Genomic DNA, 20,121 nt, shown 5'->3' on the forward strand with positions numbered 1-20,121 from the left:
TCGCTTCTTACGTGTTCTAATAATGAATAGTGAGTGGTGAGTCAGTCAGCAAACAAGCATTTATGGACAACTTGGGATACGCCGGGCCCTCTCCTGGGTCTTGGGATGGAAAGGAGGAAGAAATAAGCCCCATTTGCTTTTGCTCCCAATATGTCCCCAACTACTGCCCGCTGCTGCACGGGGGATGGGGGAGAGGAGAGAAGAGGAGAAGAAAGAAAAGTCTGTCATATTAACTTTGACACACAGAGATACTACCATCATCATCCCCCGCACCCAATTCTTTGCCAGAAAAAAGGAGGGAACTCCCCAGAAATCTTGTTCCCATACCTATCTCTGGTCCCAGGCTTCTGCCCTTCTTACCCTAGAACCTTCTTAGTCTATTCTAGCATAATTTGCCATTATTCACGAGAAAGCCAGGGAAATGGTGGCAAGAAAACTTCTTCTTTGACAAAAAGATCCGCATGGTGATATAGGGGATAGAGCACTAGGCCTAAAGTCAGAGTTAACATTGGGATCTTGCTCCTCTCTAAACCCAAAAGATTCTGTTCCAGCTTTTGTACTGCTTAGCACAGGGCTTGATATATATATATATATAATGTGTGTGTGTGTATAGTATGTACTTAATAAATGTTTATTAACTGATACTGTTGAGTTCTACATTTTTAAACCTGGAAGAGACTTTAGAAGTAAGATATTCCAACATCCTTATTCTGCAGACAAGGAAACAAAGGCTCTCCAAAGGAAGCGATTTGCTCAAAGCCAGAGAGAATGAGAACATCTCCTGATTATATACTTCAACAACAATACTATATGAGGATCAATTCTGATGGAAGTGGCCCTCTCCAACAATGAGATGAACCAAATCAGTTCCAATGGAGCAGTAAGGAACTGAACCAGCTACACCCAGAGAAAGAACTCTGGGAGATGAATGTGAACCACTACATAGAATTCCCATTCCCTCTGTTTTTGTCCGCCTGCATTTTTCATTTCCTTCACAGGCTAATTGTACACTATTTCAAAGTCCGATTCTTTTTGTACAGCAAAATAACCGTATGGACATGTATACATGTATTGTATTTAACTTATACTTTAACATATTTAACATGTAACTGCCGTCTGGGGGAAGGGGTGGGAGAAGGACGGGAAAAGTTGGAACAAAAAGTTCTGCAATTGTCAATGCTGAAAAATTATCCATGCATGTATCTTGTAAATAAAAAAACTATAAAAATAAAATATTTTTCCCAATCATAAAAAAGAACATCTCCTGACTCCCTATGTCAGTGTTCTTTTGTGGACACCAAGGACACCCTAATCAATGGAAACATGAAGAAAAAGAGGGAAGAAAAAGCTCCTCTTAATGAGCTTCTTTCCCCAGTGCTAGCAGCAGCAAATGAAACTTCCTAAAAACCATGATTTAAAGGGGAAAAAAAAAAAAAAAAGCAAAATCTGGCTACCAAATTTTTAAAAAATCATAAACAAAACACCCAGAGTTCTTAGAGGCAGGTGGCAAAGTAAAACCGAGCAATCTACAAACATTTCCTCAAAGAAATCCCAAAGGAAAAGTCCTAGGAACATCCGAAGGTCTCAGTCAAAGAGAAAGCACTGCCAGCCTTCAGAAAAGAAGCTGTTCCGGTGACAGGTCTAAAAGGGCTTTTGCACATGTGCAGATCACCTAAGATGAAGGCCCTACAGGAGAGCTGCCAGGCCCTCCTTCTGGGAGAAGACAGTTGGCATTTGCCACCACATGGCTGGGAACAGCTTTTTCCACTGGTTGCCTGCCCAGAACTGGTTGTGCCTTTAAATCTGCAGGATGGAAGTGCAGTCCCTCTTTCTGGTGACTTCCATTAGAGGAGGACTCCTTCGCCCACAGCATGGGCCCCACACAATTAAATGATTAAAGGGAGCTGAGGTACAGGGGACCCCCTAAAATTGAAGGAATAGGGTACACGAGAAGGGTGGGAGAGCAGACAGCAGATGAACCTCACTCATCTCTGAAAACACACAACTGTGGGCTGAACACACACAGAGTTTGGAGTAGAAATACACCAAACATAGAGGAAAACAGATGAGGAAGGGGTGAGGAAGAAGTTTAAGGAGGAGGAGGATATCAACGAGAGAATAGTCACAAGCAAAATAAACTTCCCGATCCTAAAGAGACAGGGAAAAAGAAAACAAAGGACCAGAATCAAAGTGGATCAGTGCGGTCCAACTCGAGTAAGAGCTGGGGCCACTAACCTGTATATCAAGGATCCTCGACCACAAATTGACCAAGTTTTTAAATGGAATGTATCAGTTTTATTTTATTTTTATTTATTGTGTTAAATATTTCCCAATTGCATTTTAATCAGTCGCATTTGGGAAAGGACCAAACATTTGACTCTTAGACAAACAAGGAACAACTGAAGAAATTTTAGCATCTGAACGTAATGTAATTTTCTTGAGCTACAGGATGTACATCCCACTGAAGCCAACTCACCACTTCCTAATCCGAGAAAGATCGAGGTTCATTACGCTATACGGATAAGACCTCAGAACCTCTCTCAAAGAAATGCTGGTTAATGGTATCATCAAAGAATCTAGCTACTCTATTATCCAGATATCTATTGGCTACTGGGTTTTGAACAAGAAAACTCAAGTGGACCAGAACGTTATACCATAAAAGTAAGAGGCCTTGGATCGTCTGCCAGGCACACGGTGCTTGGACTTGTGGAGTGAATAGTAGCAGATTTCTACATCTGAGGAAGACAAAGACTTTTCATTTATACAGCTGGATTTTACCATTCTGAGCCTATGTCCCAAGGAATCTTGAGAGCACTGGTCATCATCGTACAGTGGCTAGTGGAGAAACTGGTTGGAGCCAAGAACTGTCTGGAAATATTTACTGGACCCTGATGACAACATTGTCACAAAAGGGACACAGAATAGACTAATGAAAATGATCTATTGGCCAGAGGAGGATGGTCTGGAGCTATCAACTGACAAGGAACAATTCTCAAAAGATTAAAACCAGAGGCAATTACCTTTCTGAACACAAGGACTATTACAATCAATATTCCTGGGGCTTAATACCAAATCATTTCTGGGTTATGTGACTAAGGATTGGATACTTTCCCTGATACTGACCGCTCAAGATTTTCCACAATAGAAATTATGGGTATTCTAGTGCATCCAAGCCAGAAGGCAATGTAATAACCTGGAAAAAACTGAAAAATGAAAATCCTTTCCAAGAGCAATAGGAGAAAGTAAACAAAAAGAGAGAGACCTCAGGTGCTATCCCTACTTACCACCCAGTAGCCCTAGGCTACTTCTTCCTCAAAACCTAGTAAAGGTTAAGAGAATGGTAAAAAAACAAAAAACAAAAAACAAAAAAAACATTTGCATGAGAGCCATGTACTTTCTACCTCCTCAGCTTCCCTTCTCCACTCCCCTTCAAGATACAAGTTCTGCCCTTAATAGCCCGGATGATCCGGCCTTGTGCTCCAAAGTAAGGAGAGAAGGCAACTGAAACAGTACTGAATCTGGGGGCAGCACGTGTCCATGGCCTACTTCAGGCTCTGAGGGGCATGTTGTTCCCTTAGCAGTGAAAGGAAGGATTTAATTTAGAAACAAAGTCTCTACTGGCTCTTCAGGAGACAAAGTCGCAATGACACAATATTGCTCAGGGCTGGGTAATGAGTGAATATAGAAGATAAGGCTGGACAGGGGAGCCTGCTGAGGGCCTTGAATGGAAGGCAGAATTATTTTCATCTATCCAGAGGTTCTCAAACTACTGTCGGCGGGCCAGATGCGCCCGCTGAGGACGTTTATGCGGAGACAGAGTGTGAGCTTTTATTTTTACTATGGCCCTCCAACAGTCTGAGGGACAGGGAACTGGCCCCCTATTGAAAAAGTTTGAGGATCACTGATTCTATACAGTGGGTAACACCAAAACAGAGGCAAAGTGAAGGAAAGCTCCAGGTGGTCTTAGTGAACCCTGGGCTTTGTGGTCTGTGAGATACTAGAAAGCAGAGCTCCAGCTGCCCTGCCCAGTTCTGTATTCTTTGAACAGCCCCAAGCTGCCTAAGTGTGGGAGCTCTAAAGGAAGAGGAATTATGGCTGGCCCTGGAACTTCTGTTAAACTGTCACCTGAGACCTGTAAAACCCTGGGGGGATCGACTAAGAGAAAGAGAACATTTTCGTTCTCTAGGCCCCTCAGCAATCACCTTCCCTACCATAGGCAGCAGGCTGAGAATCAGGCCTACAAGGCCACCGAGCCTTTTCTCCTGTTTCAATGGTCCTTAGTCTATGATTCTAAGAGAAACAAGGCCCCGCCATCAACATTTCCCGATTCTATGTCTTCCAGGCCAGCAGCACTGGTTCCGTGCTCAGAAAAAGGAAATGCACTATGACTCAGCTCCAAATTTCCCTATCTCTTAAGCAGCTGACTCAGGAGCATCAAAGAAGCTGCCACAGACTAGAGAAAATGTCCAATCCCCTTCTTTTATGGCCCATTCTAGGCTTCTTTCTCCTTCCTAGCAGCAACAGCAGCAAAGGGGAAGAGGAGGGAGAAGAGGAAAAGAGAAACCTTTAACTACAAATTAGAGAAAACTTGCCAGACTCCTTCCTGCCCTGCCCTCTCTAAGTATTTCCATGACTTCATCAATTGGTGGAAAAAGGGTTAACCCTACCCCACCCCCAGGCTCTTTCAAAGGAAGGTCAGAGCAAGGAAAGATTAAATCTTTGAACTGCTCTCCCTTCAGTTAGGGCTCCCTCTGCTTTCCCAGGCTGGGCCTCCCAAACATAGTGCCTGCAAGTAGGAGAGGAAAAAAAAAAAAAAAGGCAGCTATACCACAAGTGGCCTGTCTGAAAACAGAATGAAGGCCCTATAGCTAAACATGTCTCTCACCCAACTTCCTGTCCTGCCTCCTGCCCTTTCACCTAGCCAGCATGTTTTTCCATCAGCCATTGGCTGTGGGGATGGAAGCAGAGACCAATCGGCAGCCAGCTCCAGCTGCCTTTGCTATGCAAGGCCTTCAGCAGTCTCTTCCAAAGTGAGAATCCCAGAAAAACAGGAAGCCATTTGAGAGGTCACCTAGGCCATACATTCCCCCCCCCCCTTCCATTAGATAGAGAAGGCTCACATTCAACACTTCCATCTAGGTTCTTTCTACTCTATAGTGAAGGAGCCGGAACAGAAGCTTTCCAGTAACCACCATGTTCTCCTGATTATTGGGTGGGGGAAGTAAAGGGGAAGACAAGAAATAAAAGGTAGGAAAAAAAAACCTCCCAACAAGGAGGAAGGAAGAGAAATGTAGGCCCTACACCATCACTCCTCACTCTGAGGTCTCCCCTTCTCCCTGGCATTCTGATATTTCTACCAGTAGACATTAGCAGCAAGAGGATAGGAAAAGCTATCCTGCCACCCTTTGAGATTCCCCAAGGACCTTTCTCCTGTCCCAGGACTAGCAAAGAAGCAGTGGCAGCTACAGAAAGATGGACAGGCTTAAGGGGAAAAGGAAGAAGAGGAGGGAGAAAAGCATCTTGCCAAAGCAAAACAGAATGAGGATATTCCCGATCCTCCCTCTTTAAGGCTACCAGCAGCAGCAAAGGGAAAACAGTAATTATGACAGCTAGCATTTCTCCAGCACCTACTACATGATCTCACAGGAATCCTGGGAGGGAGGTGCTATTATGATTCCCATTTTACATAAAAGGAAACTGAGGCAGGCAGAGGGGAAGTGACTTAGCCAGAGTCACACAACTAGTAAATGTCTAAGGCTACACCTGAACTTTTTCTGACTTGGGGCCATCTAGGTATTACTGTAGTGGCTGGAAATCTAGGCCTCCTTCCTGAATTCAAATCTGGCCTCAGACACTTAACAGTGGTGTGACTTTGAGGCTAATCACTTCACCCGGTTTGCCTCAGTTTCCTCATCTGTAAAAATGAGCTAGAAACAGAAATGGCCAACTACCCCAGTATCTTTGCCAAGACCCCCCCCCCAAACAGGGTCATGAGTCAGACATGATTGAAAACAACTGAACAACAAAACAACTTCCTAGCTGCAGGACTGACATTCTCTCTAACCATTGTGTTACCTCCATTTCAAAGATAAAGTGAAGTTTATAATCCAACTTCTCTGCTCGTTCAGGCAAAGGAAGAAGGTTTTCCTGAAAGAAGTAACCTTTGATTTGGGCTTTAAAGGATGGATGGGAATTCAATAAGCAATGCAGTCCTGGGGAAGAATTATGGAAAAGCACGAGCAAAGGCACCAGACCAGACCAGGCCTGGGTAGCCTTGGAAAAGGGCAATCCATTTTGGCTACGGCATAGCTCCTAGGGAAGACAGTACTAGAAGATAAGGCTGGAAAGGCAGAACTGTTCTACACTGGAGGGCTTTGAATACACTGAATGTTGATCAATAGGAAACCACAGATGGTTTTTTTAAGAAATGAAATTGAATTCAAAATAACCATCACCAAAAAGTCTTTTGAAAGTGCCCTAAGTCTATCTCAGTCCGAAGCTCTGTCTCCCTATAGTATGAAGAGTGGATCCAAAGAGTGAGTAGGACAGGAAGCATTCCCAGAGCTTCAGGAACACAGTCACGGGGGCCAGGCCCACAGCTTGGTAGCAGGAACACAAGAGGAGCCAGAAGGCCCAACTGCCAACATTTCCTTGTTGGACATGAGATGGCAAAGCAGCTAAAGAGAACCGCTGGTTAAAAAGAGGATAGATGGAAAATGGGAATCCTATTGCCAAATGGACAGAGGTCCAAGTTTCAAAGAGGGAGCTAGCCGATGTGCCATAGCATGGAAGAGGATGTTGAATTATAGATGCTCACGGCATAGTGCTGGCCTTGGAATCGAGTCTCGCTCCAACTCATACCCCATCCCAAAGCAGGAGTGCTCACCCTGCCTACCTCAGGCTTTCTGTCCACTAGAAACTTAGGCATGGAGGTGTGAGAGGCAGCTTTGGGAGGAATATGCATGGAGGTGGTGGAAGGGAAGGCACTGAGTGGCATTTCTCAGGAAAGCAAATATATAAAGACAAAAAAGCTTGGTCAATCTCAGCCTCTTGAGGAAGATCTATATTAAGGGAGGGAGAAAAGGAGAAGCAGGTCATATTAGATGGGACAGAATATTTTCTAGGCCAGAAATTCTTCACCCTTTGTGTCCCGGGGCCCTTCGGCAGTCTTCTCAGAAGAATGCTTTTAAGTGCCTAAAATACCTTGGATTGCCAAGGACAGTTTCAGCAAAGAATCTTGTTCTAGATGGGGAAAGAGGAGCATGGACGAATTGCTAGCTCTAGCCTGCCCCACCATCTTCAGGGGTTCAGTCTCCTCCCCAATCACTTCTGGAGACCTCCTACTCTTTCACCTCTCTCAGTCCCCAGAGGCATCTGGCTGCAGGCTGCCTAGGGAATTCCCAAGCTTTTCCCATCCTCCACTGAATATGAAAGGAACTGAATTCTGGAGTTTCCTATGCATATGCACATAGGAAATAGGGCTACTAGTTTCTACATAACAAGGTTTGCTCAAAATCCACTGGCTCTCTAGCAGGCTTCTCTAGCTCCTTGGAGATGGCCAAGCCCAGGCTGGGAATCCTTGGTGTAGGTGTACTAGAAAGACCCTGTTTTACCTCCGGAACCCAAAGGCTGAGCGGAAAAGTTAAGCTCTTCCGACTGTTTTCTTGAGTAGGTCACAAATTAGCAACAAGAGGAAGGGGGGAGAAAAACAATTATTCTCACTTGTCTTGGGTTCTTTCTCCCAAAACCTCACCCTGTTCCAGCTTATTCTACTGATACTTGTTGTTTCCAAAGGGAACACTTTTAGAGGAGAGAAAAGACACCACCTGTTAGCACCAGAACCCCACAAATGGGTCTCCTTCTTACCTAAGTACTGGTAATAGCAAAAAGAGAAGAGAAGGGGGGAAACCAGCCCAGCTCCAAAGCCATTTTCTCACATCTTTTAGCATCACCCCAGGAGTAACTAAAAGGGGAGGGAAACTTGGCTACCAGTTTAGCCTCACCCACAACTTCAAGCTGGCCCCCGTTTTCTGCTATTGGAACCTATATTAGTATTAGTCAGTGGCCACAGGGGGGAGAAGGAAAGAGAGAAGAGGCTACTCCCTCCTCTCAAGCTCTTCCCAGAATCCTCTCCTTAGCACCAGCACAGCAGCCAGAGGGAGCCGTAGTATAACCTTGTCGTTTTGCTGGTCAGTTCTGTGTACAATGGTTATATACCAACAGAGCCAGAAGTTACGTCAGAGATTAATCAATCCATCCTTTTCATTTCAGAGATTTAACAAACTATTAAGAAGGGGGGGGGTGTTTCATCAAAGGTCTTGAGTCAGCTAAGGAGTAAAACCAGCTTTCTTGCCCCAATCCAGTGCACTCTCAGTATCCTCCTGACTATTCAAGGAAATGAGGAGGAAGAGGGGAGAGAGACCCCATACACCCTCCTCAATATGTCAGTGACCCTCCTTTTCCAGGGCTCTCGGGGCAAAGAAGAGAAAGGCAGAAAAAGGACCTGCCAGAATCACTCAGACTGGGCCCAGAAATAGGGAAAGGAAGGAGGTGAAGTTCCACCTTGTAGTTCAGCACCTCCAAGAAAGAAAAATGCCAGCCCCCCAGCCTATTTCCCAGCTCCTGATCCCTCACTCCTTTTTCTGTACCGTTTTCTCCCACTAATTATCAGGGATAAGGGGCAAGCATGGGGGTGGAGGGGATGAGGAAGGGAGGAAAGGGGAGAAGAGTGGGTACTGTCCCCTGCCGTGCTCCCTGCAGCAGCGAAGGGGAAGGGGAAGACTAGGAGAAGCTTTAGACATCCTGCACGGGCTCATCCTTCCTCCAGATCAGCAACAGGGAGAGAGAGTGTGGTAAGCCTTACCCCTAACTCCTCCATCCCCTTTTCTTTCCCCATACTAGTCCTTTCTCCCCCTTTTCTAGTATGTTCCCTCATTACTAAATGATCTAAATGGAGAAAGGGAGAATAGGAAGGCTCTCCCCAAACTCCTCCCTTTGTGAGGGGGAGGAAAATAGAGCAGTCAGCCCCCCTCATCTTCCTCTCTAAGTCTAGCATGTTCTAGCATCAAACCACTAGGGAGAAGAGGCAGAAGGGTTCCTATGCCCCAATCGCCAGTCCAGCCCTCCTTCTGAGACTCCTCCCTCTACGCCACAGCCTGTCCTGAGTGTCCTCAGCCCCGCCTCCACTTCTTCCCCCTTTTCTAGCAAGTTCTACATGAATCGTTGGGCTCCATGGCGCCACCCCCAGGCTCCTCCCTCTGCGCCATGCCGCTGGCAGCCCAGCCCCCTCAGCCCCTCACCCCCTTTTTTCGGGAGTAGTCGGGACCAGGTGTCCTTTCCAGTCTCTGTGCACTTAACTGTCCAGTGAATTCCCCCCCCAGACCCCTCTTTCTAGCCCTTCCCTAGTGAATCGGGCTGCAAAAAAGAAGGAAAGGAGGAGAAATGGTGGCTAAGCTTTTGTGCCCCCCCTCTCCTTCCTAAGTTTTCACTAGCTGCCTCGGATCCTAGCACGAATTTGTGAGATTACAAGGAAGGCAACGCGGGCAGGGAAGCAGCCCTCCGCTCCATGTGGCTCCCCGTCAGATTCAGCAGCAGCAAAGGGAAGGGGTGGATTCCGGGGAAACAAAGGCGAGAGAGCCATGGGTCCTGGGTATTCCCAGCTCGTTAATCAGTACTCAATACTGATGGGTACGCCATGACAATACCAGCAAGAAGAAGGGAAGACGCTTTAGGGAGCCTTCCTCCTCTTCTGGATGTTCTAGCACCAGTCCCTGAAAGGAGGGAAAGGAGGAAAGTCCCATCCTCCTAGGCACCATTTTCACTGCCTCCTAGACTCCTCCTCCCTCTCAAACACCATCAACAAGATGGAGGAAGGTGGAAAAAAAAGAACCCTTTGCAGCCCTACCCCCTTCCCTCCTCTCCTCTGCCAGTAGGGGTCAGTGGAAGCAAGGGGAAGGATGCTAGGGGAAAGACAAAGGTTTCTTCCAACACTTACTGCAGCACTAGGCAGGCCCAAGCGCTTGCAGCCTCATGGTGGCAGCGGATGCTACTGCTGCTGCTGCTGCTGCTGCTGCTGCTGCTGCTACTGCTGCTACTGCCGCTGCTGTAGCAATGACCGTGGTGGTGGCAGCGGTGGCAGCAGCAGCAGCAGCAGCAGCAGCAGCAGGGGAGGGGAGGGAAGGGGAGAAACAACAGCAGCCTTCTCAGGGGTACCATTAGCAACAAAAAGGGAGATGAGGAAGAGAGGCAGGTCATCGCCACAGGTCACGGTAACTTCCTGCTCCCTTCCGTTCCCCGGAAAAGCAGGAGAAAGAGCAAGGGCAAGGGCAAGCGCAAGTAGCCATCCGGACCCACTGACTGACTGATACTGGTTCCCACCTCCAGCCTCTTTCTACTTCCTTCAGAATAGAATGTAGCATGGCTGCCTGTCAAGTAAGGGAGAGAAATCCCCATCCTTACACTGCTTCAGCCACTCTAGGGATACTGATCCTGCTAACAGCAGCAGCAACAACAGGGAAGAGAAACAGAGGGAGAGAGGAAGTGAAGAGGAAATAAAAGAATTCCACTTTGTCTCTGCCACTTACTTCCTTTCCCTTTCCTTTCTGCCCCTTCCCTGGTACAATCGGCAGCAAAAGAGTAAAATCCATCTTAGATTCTCTCCCCCAGGACATAGCATTCCTCCAATCCCCTCTGATTTGAAGCTCCCTATTTTTCTCTCTCAGTTCCCTTCTACCCAGTTCCCTTGTACCCAGTCTTTGCCCTGTTATAAGTCATGGATTCTAGGCCATTTAAGGGTCAAAGTTAGGGGGACCCTTGCTTCTACTGCTACAACTGCTTTGAAAGCAACAGCCAGAGAAGAAAATTTTTCTTTGGACCCAGAGGTCCACCTCCAAATCAGATGTCTTTGTCACAACCAGAATAGTGAAGGGCCTAGAGCCTTTCATTTACTCAGAGATCTAAGAATGGAGAAGAAAAATCCATCTTTATTTTCACTAATCTCAAACTGAAATTTACCATTTCTTTCAATTATTTAAAAATATGATTCTGAGAGTACCCAAGGGAACCAAGACACAAAAAAATGCCAAGAACCGCTACCCTGGAGGATGGGGCCATTCCAATATTGGTTGAAGAGCTGCTGTATCACAGGAGGGTTGTTAGATTTAGCAGAACTAGAAACCATGGGTAACTGGAGAGAATCGGATTTTTATATGGATAAAAGAGGAAAGCTTTCTAACAGTTAAAGCTAAGCCAAAGTAGAAGAGATTGTTTCAGGAAAGAGCAGGTTATCCTACACTTATATAATTGGAAAGATGAATTGTTCAATTACTACCTTCTAGCAATATAATGAAAAAATGATGTTATCTAAATTATTTTTATAAAGTTAATGCTATATCACACTACCAAGTTGCTTTATAAACAAAATAAGTCAAGAGGGACAAAAAGTAAAGAATTTAAAAAGAAATAATGAAAAAAACAGGAATAATTAGCTCTCTAATCTCATTATGAAACAAAAGTCATCAAAATTATTTGGTTCTGGTTAAAAAAAAAAAAAAGTTAATCTCTAAACAAAACCTAAAAACAAATAACCCCAAAAGCCCAGGCTCCTATAAACCAATGGACAAAGGATGCATAATTTTAAGGGAAAAGTCTTCCAAATCAACCAAAATCATTAGGAAAACTGGAAAGTTATTTGAAAAAAATTAAATTTGGACCTGCATCTCCCCATATCATAATCTAGCTTTCTACCTAGGCCATCTTTCCCTACCCAGAACAACACCTTCTGAACAACACTTCCAGAAATTGTCCCCAGCTCCTGGAAATTAACATATTCAACTTTGGAAGTTCTGTCCCGGAGTTCTCTTGTTTAATGTGTTAAGAGGCATAAAATCACCCAACTCACCATATCTAGGGAATCTCAGACCAAACTATTCTTCACATCCTTACTCAGCTGCCACCTACACCCTGCTGTGACTTGCATGTCCTTTCCCCCAACCCCTCCGACCTTCTTCTCCGGACACAGTAAGTAAATCAAAAATACTACCATTACTTCTGGTTAGAGCATGTCAGTGGGCTGTTCTAAGAATCAATTCACCAACTTGTGGACTTCCCAGGCCACCACTATTCTATCTACAAGAAATTCTCCATTCAAATGTGAGCTCCAAGAGGGCAAGGACTCTAGCATTTTGTATTTGTATTCCCAGAGCTGAAAATCAGGCAACTTGTACGTACTTAAATGCTTTGTAATTCATATTCTGAGATAAGCACCATTGGGATAGTTGATTTCAGTCAACAAACATTTCTTTAGGTGCCTTCCAGTTGTAGATCACTTGGCTAAGCACCAGGATAACATAGCTAGAAAAGGGAACATTGCTAAGTCCCAAGGAGCTGGCATTCCACTTGGGGAGAGGGGGGACCAGACAAATAAACAGATTATGTGTACATACCAAATAAATACAAGGTCATTATTCTGGGGGCAGTGAGGGAGCATTCCCATCTGTGGGAATACCAGGAAAGGCACCTTGTAAAAGCTCACACTTGAGTTTGCCACACGGTTGTCATTATGTTATTATAGGGGATATGATGTGTTTCTTTTTGTTTTTGGAGAAATGGCCCCATTGTTAATAACTAAAAAAAAATTATGATGAATGTATATAGTGGATTTCAAAGGTATGAACCAAAGTTTTAAAGGTTAAACTACTATTCAAAGTATGCATAAGTTTTAAAGGTTAAACTACTATTCAAAGTATGCATCTTAAGAGAAAATAATCACAAAACCTTGTTACCTCGTTAGCCAAGTTGATGGTTTCGAGAGCCTTGTCTTGACACTGTTCCCAGTCCCAGTCTAGGTAAATGTTAGCGAGCAGTCGAAGAACTCGAGACTACAATAAAAAACATACACAAAGTTAAGGGAAAATGGCATCAAATAAGACAAGCTAGCAAACACTTAAGCAATAACAGGAGTTTTTCCGAACCCAGAGAATCATTAGAAAAGAGGACATCATTAAAGGCTGCCATCATCATGGAATAAATGTCATTTCTGGGGGATACTGCAATCAGCATGCTACCTCAATACAAAGCAAGACATTATCTTGTGGGGGAAGGGGAACACAGAAGAACTTTATATCAAATCTCCTAGATAGTTATTATTTTTCATAATATCTCATAGTTCATGTTCAAGTACTTTCTAGGCGAGAATTGGCCTCTCCACTTCATACCCCAGAAAACTAAAGCATAATGATCAAGAGTCATTTTACTATCTCTTATGGAGCAATACCATGTGTAGCATTGCGTTGAACCTATCCAGTCTAAGACCAAAAAAAAAAAAAAAAAAAAAGGACAAGTGCCTCCCTCCCCAGGAGTTGATGGATGTTAGCAAGCTACTTTCTAAAGTGCTAACAAAAGACACCTTACTAAAGCTAGAACCACACCAGCAGGACAGGACCGAATCACTCCTAGGCAGATACAATGAGAAAGACTGGAGAAATGACTTCAGTAAGATGGGGGCAGAACTTTTCTGAAAATCCTATTCTTTTCTTTCTTTGAATAGCATAAAGGCTTATTATATGGATTGACAATTCTGGCACCAATTCTACACAGAATTAAAAGACACTAGGCCTATCCAACCTACATATGGTCAAGTCTGTAATTCTCATAGCAGAGTCTGGTAAAATTCAATATCTAAGACATCCCCATAAAGGTGTATCTCTCCCCTTTACACAGTAAAGGTAAATAATTGTGTAAAAAATCATATAGAATACTTTAATACTAGAAGAACTTACTGTAACTTGTGTTTATAAAAAAGAAATCTGTTTGCAAGGTCAAAGAGGAATAAAAAGAAACATGGGAGAACAAAGATCTTTTCTAATACATCCTCACAGGAAAAAGTGTAGAGTAGTAATAATAATAATAATAATAATAATAAGCATTTATATAGAACTGTAGGAAGTAATAATCATAATGATAATAAACTTTTATATAGAACTATAGGGAATAATGATAATGATAATAATTATAAATACATGTAGAACTTTAAGGTTTTCAAAACTTTATAAATATCTTCCTTTATCCTCACTAAAATCTTGGGAAGTAAATGTTATTATTCTGATTTTACAGGTGAGGAAACCGAGGGAGATGACATTTATTCGGTGATGAAGGATGGGAAGATGAAAAAAACTCAAGCATTTATATGATGCCTACTATGTGCCAGTCATTATGCAAAGTGTTTTACAAATATCTCATTTGGTCTTCACAACAATCCTGGGCGGTAAGGGTGCTTTATATTTGATAGCTGAGAAAATTGACAGACAAAAGTGACTTGCTGAGGCTGCATTTGTATTCTGGTCTTCCTAACTCCGGACCAGCCCTCTCTGTTCACCATACCACTATGCTGAATGCTGGGATGCAAACACAAACTATGTATTCTACAGTTCCATGATATACCCGGTAGGCTGAAGAACACACATTGTTTTCTGGGAATTGGGAAATTTCTTTTACTTTAATCTTGCAAGTTGCATCCTCCCCACCCCTCCCCAAAATTTAACCTGCATCTATGATTCTCCTTCCCCACACAAGTTGTTCCAAATCATCTTTTCTCTTTTTATGTCTCCTCCCCACTTCTCTTTCAGCTGAGGGTTTTGCCCCTTACTTTTCTGACGAAAATTAAAATCACTCTACACAGGGTCCCTCCTTCTTCCCATTCTTTTCATCTTCCACTCTATCCTCTTTTTCCCCTAGTTGTTGACCAAGATGTGGCCCCTTCTCCTTGCCTAAGCAAGATTCCAGGTGAGAGACTCAGGATGAAACTTTTTTTTTTCTCTGACACGGTCAATGGGGAAATATGATTAATGGGAATTTTATTTTTATTATATTCGAAATTGGTATGGTTGGGGGGAGATTAGGGTGGGAAAGAAGGCATATTTTTGCTGATTATATAAAGATAAATAATCTACAAATATCTTATTTTATTTCAGTCCTTTATTATTATTATTATTATTATTATTATTATTATTATTATTATTATTATTATTATTATTATTCAGTTCTATTATACCAGTCTGAGTCAGGCCCAGCTCAGAACATTTTACATTAGTCCACAGGATTGAATTAGAATGACCTCACAGTTGGTGTAGGGAAAGGGAGAGGTGGAGGAATTGATATGGAAGGTTTTATAATTCAATGACCACATTTCTGGGAGTATGTAAATACTGCAAGTCCTCATAATAGGGCAGAACCAGAACCCTACTGATCATGCAGAATTAGGAAGTAAAGCTATCTACTAACTTTGAGCAACCAGAGACAGATGTGGAATGTGCTTTGGGTCTTTAAAAACCAGGTCCTGATGATAATGTCAAATAGGGCTTGCTAAATTTGAATAACTTTGCATGTGGGGGGGATTATCTTCTCCAGACCCATCAGCTGTGTTTGGACCTGGGTCCTTCCTGAAAGCTTTTATTTGGGGATCGTCTAAGAACTGTGCTGAATGGAGTGTTCAGCATCAGTATATGGCACTGGGGGGGGGGGGCTGGAAGAAGGGTATTAAGAACTATCATCTTTGTTAAGACTCTTTAGTATGAAGCACTTGAAAAAAAAACATTTAAACCTCCCCAGAAGCCCAGAGAACTTCACAGAATGAGGGATTGAACTAACGTATTGATCTCATCCCAGATGATGAGTTTGGACATGTGTGTGAAAGGGAAAGAGAAATGGTTAAATAAACTTTTTTTTTTTGTCCAATATTAAATGGTCTATGAGTGTTTCATTTTATTCCAATCTTGACCCATAAGAATGGCTAGGATCAGGTTTGTCCCAGAACAAGCCTGAAACTTGTCATTTTGATATTCATGACATCTCTTGAATATGCCCCCTTCTCTCCTCCAAGCTACTAACCCCCGGGGTGCAGGCTCTCATTTTGAAACTCATGGCTGGACGATTGCCATAGCCTGCTGGGGTGATCTTTGTGCCTTAAGTCTCTCCCCACTGCAATCTTCTATTCAGCCAGTAAAATGATTTTCATAAAGCACAGATCTGACCATGTCACATCCCACTCAATAAATGCCAGTGGGCTTTCTGTCACTTCCAGGAGCAAAGGCTCTGCTCTGCTTAGCATTCAGAGTCCTTTGGAACCAGCCCCCTCCTCCTTTTCCAGTTTCCTTATACTTTAGGGTCTGCCATGTACTCTTCCATTCAGTGACACTGGCCTCCTGGCCATTCCACAAATAAGGCTACAAGATGCTATAATCCAGGAGTTCTCAAACTACAGCCCGCGGGCCAGATGTGGCTGCTGAGGACTTTTATGCAGCCCGCCGGGTTATGGCAAATGGGCTAAGGGAGGGAGACAGAGCGTGAGTTTTTGTTTTTACTATAGTCCGGCTCTCCAACAGTCTGAGGGACAGTGAACTGGCCCCCTATTTACAAAGTTTGAGGACCACTGCATCTTTCCACTCTGGCTCCGAGTTCTCCAGACCTGGAATCCTCTCCTTTCTCTGCTTTGACTTCCCTTGATGTTCTTCTACAGCTAAAACCCTACCTTCTACAAGAAGCTTTTCCCATCCCTCTTACTACCAGTATCTTCACTCCATTCCCATGTATCCCATCTATATAGTTTGCTTTATATGTGTGTATGTATGTATATGCACACATACATATATATATATATGTTTGTTTGCATGTTGTCTCCTCCACTGGATTATAAAATTTGAGGGCAGGAACCATCTTTTGCCTCTTTTTATATTCTCTGAGCTTAGCAGCACAGTACCTAGATACAGTAGGCACTTAATAGAATACAAGAAAAAACAAGAACAATCTCTGTCTTCAAGAAACATACAGTCTAAAGGGGAAGACAATACATAAAAGGAAGCTGAAATGGGAGGAGTGAAGGGAAAGTAATCACATGAGGACAAAAGCGGAGAACTCCAGGGAGTCAAGAACTGAGCCAAGATTTTCAGGTTTGAGGAACTGATGGATCAAAAATGAAACACAATTATTTCAATCTGCATTTCTTTTTTTTTTTTCCTTTAGAATTTTTTTCTTTTTTCTTTTTTTTTTATTTAGAATTTTTTTCCACAGTATATATGCATGAGTAATTTTTTTAATAATATTATCCCTTGTATTCATTTTTCCAAATTATCCCCCCTTCCCTCTACTCCCTCCCCTTGATGACAGGCAATCCCATACATTTTACATGTGTTACCGTATAACCTAGATACAATATATGTGTGTAAATACCATTTTCTTGTTGCACATTAAGTATTAGATTCCGAAGGTATAAGTAACCTGGGTACATAGACAGTAGTGCTAATAATTTACATTCACTTCCCAGTGTTCCTTCTCTGGGTGTAGTTATTTCTGTCCATCATTGATCAACTGGAAGTGAGTTGGATCTTCTTTATGTTGAAGATCTCCACTCCCATCAGAATACCTCTCCATACAGCATTGAAGTGTACAGCGTCAATCTGCATTTCTCTTTTTAATCAGAGATTTGGAACATTCTTTCATATTGTTGACATCATACATTTCAAAACTTCATTTGAAAACTCTTCCTATCCTTTTATCACTTATCTATTTAGAAATAGTGCTTCTCTTGGTACCCATTTTGTATCAATTCCCTATAGATCTTGGCTGTCATACTGTTAAGATATTTGCTTCAAACATCACTACACACACCCACACACACACACCCCTGTACCGCCCCTCAGTTTACTGTTGTTTTTCTCTAACTACATTGATTGTGCAAAAGTCTTTCAATCTTATGTAATTGACATTGTCCATTTTATATTAGGCCCCCAGCTGCCCCATCCTCAGGTTTATTTAATACCAGAGGACTATGTTCTATTGCTTCTGAGACTTATTTACTTAATCTGTTCAAATAATCAACCTTTTTTTTTTTTTTTTAAATCTTGTATGACAGAGTTTGTTTATTTTATTGCTTCATGGTATTATTTGAGGTCTGGCAGTTCAAGGCCCCCTTAATTCTGACTTTTCTAATTATTCCCCTTGAAATTCTAGACCTTTTGGTCTTCAAACCTGAAAATTGCTGTGGTGCTATCTAGTTCTATAAAGAATTCTTTTGGCTATCTGGCCTATCACCTTTTTTCTAAGGGCAAGGAGCTATTGAGTAAATCAGTCACAGAGTACCACCCCCATTTCAAGAAAGTGACAAAAATGTTGTGTCAAAATGTGAAGGCCTGCTAACATAACGAGAAGAAATTACATCTCTATTGAATCAGAGTCAGGGTTACATATGTGTATATATTAATATATACATTCTGACAGTAGTGTTTTAATATAATTGTTCCTTTTGTAAACCTTTTATATTTTATGCACAAAAAAAGCTGATTCTGAAGAGGGGTCTATATGCTTCACTAGAAGGCCTTCGAGGGGAGACAGAGACACACACACACCCCCCATACACACAGCACTAAGAACCCCTGTTTTAGGCTACATAAAGAAAATGTCCTAGGCCAAAAAGAGTGACAGGAAATGCGTTTGGATTGGCTGAGTAAACTCTCATCCTATTAGTAAGTTTATAAAACACCAAGGCCTGAGAGATGCAAGTGTCTGGTAGAATGGAGAAGAAAAAAAAATTCAATTGAAAACCCTGAGGAGAAATGTATTGTGGGACTGTTGAAGAGTGAGCCAGAGCCCCAATCTCATCTTCCTTCTCAATCCCTAATCCCAGCCCAGCCACAGGAAGGCTTTTTAAAAATAATTTTTAATAATATTTTATTTTTCCAAATATATGCCAAAATAATTTTCAACATTCACCTTTGTAAAATCTTGTATTTCAAATATTTCTTATTCTCCTCTCCCTTTCTCCCTCCTCAAGAAGAATAATTCAATACAGATTAAATATGTATCACTTTATTTTACTTATATTTTATATTATTTATATCTGTATTTATCCAAGTCTTGATTTAATATGGCTTGGTAGATTGATTCCCATGTAGCTTATTCATATTGTAGGTACTTTGAAAAGAACTTTCCTTTTTATTATTTCCTCCTGGATTTTTATATTATCACATACAAATGCCATCAGTTTTTCTTACTGTATTTTGTATTCTGCTACTTTACTAAATCTACAGTCTTAATTAGAAGCCCTCAGAAAATCAGAAAATAATTTTTTTTCCTGTTTGCATGAGGTACTTCATTCACTTTCATTATTTTTTTCTTCTTTGTATTGCTAAAATTTCCTATCACATAAGACAAATAAGTTGGGGCAGAGACACCCTTGCTTTACTTTGGTTTTTATTGGGAAAAGTTTCTAGTATTTCACCATTGTAAATAATGTTATTAGTTTTAGATATAGCATTGTTAATATTTTGATGGCCCTTCTATGCCTATGATTTTTAGGGTTTTTACTCTAAATAGAAGCCATTATTTTGTTAGGGACATTTGATGCTGTTTTGTCATGTCTGTTGATATAATCATATAGTTTAAGAGCATTTTATTTCAATGGTTAATTATATATTAATTGCTTTCCTAATGTTCAGCTATCTTAAATCCTTACCAATCATCCAACTTAGTCACAGCGCACAATTTCACATATGTTGTCAGTCTTCATCAGAATTTTATTTAAAATTTTTGAATCAGTATTTTTAGTGATGTTGATCTATAGTTTCCTTCTTTTGTCTATCCATGGTTTAGCTAGTATGACTATATCTTTCTATATATTATTTTATATATGTATATATAGAATACAATATTTCTGTATAATAGTAGAAAGTATCTTCTTGAGAATAATTTATACAGTATAGATAATAATTGTTATTTAAACATTTGATAGAATTCATCTGTAAATCCCTCTGGACCAGGGTCCCTCCCCCAGTAGTTCCTTTTACGGCTAATTCAATTTCATTTTCTGAGATTAGGCAAAGATCTTTAAATTAATGATATTTATTAACTGGAGTATTTTCTATTTTTATTATACTCTTCCATTTCTTTTAAATACTCACTTTTGCTAACATATGGTTGTAGAAAGGAGTGTTTCTAACAGTTCTGATAATAACTGATTTTTAAGTTTGCAAAGCATTTAATAGACATTGCTTCATTTGCTCCTATAAGGTAGGTGCTATTATTACCCTCATTTAGTAGATAGGAAGCTGAGACTGAGAGAGCTTATGATTT

The 20,121-nt window shown here is 41.8% G+C and overlaps 1 protein-coding gene across 2 annotated transcripts in view; it reads right to left on the minus strand.

Annotated features, from left to right (window-relative positions):
* Nucleotides 1-20,121, minus strand: part of TEX11 (testis expressed 11) — a 133,549-nt gene that overhangs the window by 57,814 nt on the left and 55,614 nt on the right. For both annotated transcript variants that reach the window (XM_074277463.1, XM_074277462.1), the window contains exon 12: nt 12,783-12,878. In XM_074277463.1, the coding sequence (XP_074133564.1) occupies nt 12,783-12,878 (96 nt within the window). The remainder of the gene's footprint in view (nt 1-12,782; nt 12,879-20,121) is intronic.

The sequence above is a fragment of the Sminthopsis crassicaudata genome, chromosome X (genome assembly GCF_048593235.1).
Source record: "Sminthopsis crassicaudata isolate SCR6 chromosome X, ASM4859323v1, whole genome shotgun sequence".
NCBI lineage: Eukaryota > Metazoa > Chordata > Mammalia > Dasyuromorphia > Dasyuridae > Sminthopsis > Sminthopsis crassicaudata.